The 3,664-nt window shown below is 40.6% G+C and overlaps 1 protein-coding gene across 1 annotated transcript in view; it reads right to left on the bottom strand.

Moving 5' to 3' along the window:
• LOC133620548 (inactive phospholipase C-like protein 1) overlaps nucleotides 1-3,456 on the bottom strand; it is a 323,140-nt gene extending 319,684 nt beyond the window's left edge. Inside the window, exons 1-2 of the mRNA XM_072915928.1 lie at nucleotides 3,323-3,456; nucleotides 2,514-2,670 (exon numbers count right to left, since the gene is read on the bottom strand). Coding sequence (XP_072772029.1) covers nucleotides 2,514-2,670; nucleotides 3,323-3,450 — 285 coding nt within the window. The 5' untranslated portion in view covers nucleotides 3,451-3,456. The remainder of the gene's footprint in view (nucleotides 1-2,513; nucleotides 2,671-3,322) is intronic.
• Nucleotides 3,457-3,664: the final 208 nt, after the last annotated feature.

Raw genomic sequence — 3,664 nt, 5'->3', positions numbered from 1 at the left:
TTTCTTAGGGTGTTGTCTTTGGGAAAGTGTTTGTCAATCAGATTGAGGAATTTGTGTCCAATGTTAGTTGAGACGTTTTTGCTGTATGGGGGATTGTACCAGATGATGTCGTTTCGTTTTCTGTTCTTTTTCGGTTGGTTTCCTGGCGTGGGTTCATAGGTGAGGGTGAAATTGTATCCGCTTTCATCAAGGGCTTTTTGGTACGGGGGGGTTGCTTGGTCAAATTCAGCTTTGCTAGATGACAGCATCGATAGCCTTTTATTAATTCCGGTAGGTATTCTTTTCGTGGTGGTGGGTGGGTGGTTGCTGTCATGGTGCACGTAATGGAGTGTTGTGTTGGGTTTCGTGAATGGTTCGTAGCTGTTATTTCTCAGGTTGAAAGTGACGTCAAGGAAGTTGACGGTTTGCTTGTTGGCTTCAATCGTGATCCGTAGGCCGTTCTCTTTGAAAATTTGGCATATGCGCTTCTTGGTATTCTCGCTGCTCCTTGGCGAGGCGCGACACACTGCCAGTCCGTCATCACGGTAAATACCAAGGTTCCGATTGAGGCTGGTGAGCTGGGAGAGGAGGAAACTCCCAACGAGTTCACACGTTTCTGCTCCGTCAAAACTTCCCATAGTGACGTCAAATGTTGCATTGTTCTTTTTTTGCCATGGTGTACTGTTGTGGATGAGAATGGAGTTTTTTGCGTGGATGATGATGTTTCTTTCGTTGCCTGTGATTGAGTCGTAGTCTGAGGCGAAGTCTAGTGCTTGAGTCAGTAGGTCTTGCGTGATGGAAGGGTAAAATTCCTCGATATCAAAGGAGATAAAGTTGTGCTGTTGTTTGTCTTGGATGTTGTTGAACCATTTGATTACTGCTGCTGTATTTCTCCATTGGTTGAGTGGTGTTTTGTCCTTGATTTTTGTGTTGACTCTGTCCAGGATTATTTTGCTGATTTTTCCTATTTCAGATTTAGTTGGGTTTATTAGTCGGCATGTTGGGTTATTTGCGAAGTTGGGTTTGTGGTCCTTCAATGTGATGAAGGCTTCCTTGTTGGCTGTGGCGTCCACCCTGTCCTCAATGTCCAGTTCAGCCGCGATCCTTTTATTTTCCAGGTGGATGTTCTGTAAGGTGTTGGGTTGTGCTTTTTTGTATGATTTGGTGATGCTTCTGTCCAGTAAGGTGTGATGTTCTGGTATGTCCATTCTGTAGAAGTTTGTGGTTTTATTATTTACCGTCCAGACCTGTCATCCCTCAACAAGCGCAGCGAAATTGTAACAGCATGCCGCCACAGACGGAAACACCTCCTAGGTAACACATGAGCCAATCACCACGCCCCTACACCAGCCTGTACCCACCCACTCTGTGCCCTATATAATCCATGGTATGTGAATGCTCCCATTAAAATCTCCTGATGATTGAGGGAACCCCCCCTCATGAAACAGGCCTGTAGAGATGAAATAGTCTTGTGATTTTTTTCCCCACACATACATATATATATATATATATGTATATACGTATGTATATATATATTACATATTCCGATATATGTATGTGTATATATATATATATATATATATATATATATATATATATATATATATATATATATATATATATATATATATATATATATATATATATATATATATATATCGGAATATGTAATTAAGAGTTGTACAATATCGGAATATCGGATATGGGCAAAAAAGCCATTATCGGACATCTCTATTCGCAACTTATGGTTTCTTCCACCATAGAAGAAAAAAAAGAAAAAAAATCAAAAATTTATCGAACGCATTTTTTATCGATATCGATATATGTTGATATCATCTTTTCGCCCAGCCCTATGTTTGATTTCCTTCAATAACGATGAGCGTGAAAGGTTATTGCATACGTCCCGCTTGGCCACGTTGCGCTCCAAAATACAAAAAAAGAGAGTGCCGGGAATTCGGGACTGCAGTTGAAGCAAAGCCAATCCCCCTTTGCCCAGTTTCACTGCCTGCTTTCTGGGAGAAGAGGAGAAGACAAACAGAAGAAAAGCTTGGAGTGCAGGGATCATAAATAGCAAGGCTGGGCTGGCCGGCGACCAAGGCTCGCACTTGGACTGTCCTCTTGTTTTTCCTTGCGGTGGATACAAACTGTTCTGAAACATTTGCTGCTCCTGTGAGCATTTTCTGAGAACACTTAAGCAAGGGAGGTGTCGAAAAAGGGACGAAGAAAAGAAACTCACACGGAAATACCAATTTATCGATACCGGCAAAGTATTTTGACTTAATTTGTATCTATTGTTTGATAATTGGATTTATAGACTATAAGTCCAGGACTAGTCACCATCAAAACTTTTTCCAAGGTGTTTGTTATTAGTGTACTGGCTGCCTCCACTTTCATTGGGCAGGAGGTAAAGAAAAATCTGATAGGCAAACATGTCTGTCACTTAAATGACAGAAAACAAACCTCAACCTCAGTATATCGCACTAATTAAAACCTCAATGTGGATTATTGGTGCAGCTCTATTAGGCGGTACTCACCTTGAGCTGGCTGGCATAGTGTCCCAGTTTGATTTTGAGCAGGAAGCCGTCCTCTCCCACCTGGTGCTCCGCTTTGTTCTGCAGCTCCTGAATCAGACCTTCCAGTAAGCGTTTGGCCTTGAACTCCTCCTGTGGGTTCTCCAAGTCGATATTGTCCCTAATGGAGCGTTCAAATACATTAGATCAGGGATGTCAAACTGGTTTTCATTGAAGGCCACATCGGCTGCCATCAGAGGGCCGCTTGTAACAGCGAATAATGTATGAATTTGCCTCTGGATATCATTATTATTTATATAAATTGTTTTAAGTAGAGTGTCGATTTTACAGTAAAAACTAGAGATGTCAGGCCGATATTATTGGCCGATAAATGCGTTAAAATGTAATATCGGTATCGTTTATATATATATATATATATATATATATATATATATAAATATGTATATATATAATAAAATATATATATAATAAAATATATATATATATATATATATAATAAAATATATATATAATAAAATATATATATATATATATATAGCTAGCTAGAATTCACTGAAAGTCAAGTATTTCTTATATATATATATATGAAATACTTGACTCCTCCCGTCTTAACCACGCCCCCAACCACGCCCTCTCCCCCCCAATGGCAAAAAAGCCATTATCTAGTTGTCAGAAGTAGCAGAGGGAGATCAATTTTCACTTCCCGTCGATTTAAATGAGCTCGTGTGCGAATATTTGTGTCTATATGGTAAACATCAATTGGATCCATTGAGCAAGTGTGGTATGTTGGAAAGAGGGTCAGAGAGCCTTACCAGAGTTGGCCCTCGATCCACTGGGAGAGATAATGTCTCACTTCAATGGGGAAGTGTTGCCCATACAGAGACTGCATCTGGTGGAGGGCGTCTCCCTGGAGCTGCTGGGCCTGGATCCACACTGCCATCTTCTACACCCTGTCAAGAGAGAAACCAGCAGGTCAGTCAGGGACCTTCTCGATGGTGCTGTCGTACTCAATTCTGTTACCAATAGGGGGAAAAAAATGGAAAAAATACATTCCAAAATGGTGAAACTAATGTGTAGCGTCAGCAGGCGAATATAATCGAATCAAGTGGATATCTTCCGAAGTTCCAGTCTTTTAAAGGACTGAATTCCCTCTT

The sequence above is a fragment of the Nerophis lumbriciformis genome, linkage group LG24, assembly GCF_033978685.3.
Source record: "Nerophis lumbriciformis linkage group LG24, RoL_Nlum_v2.1, whole genome shotgun sequence".
NCBI classification, from domain to species: domain Eukaryota; kingdom Metazoa; phylum Chordata; class Actinopteri; order Syngnathiformes; family Syngnathidae; genus Nerophis; species Nerophis lumbriciformis.
This window is presented reverse-complemented; position numbering and strand designations above follow the sequence as displayed.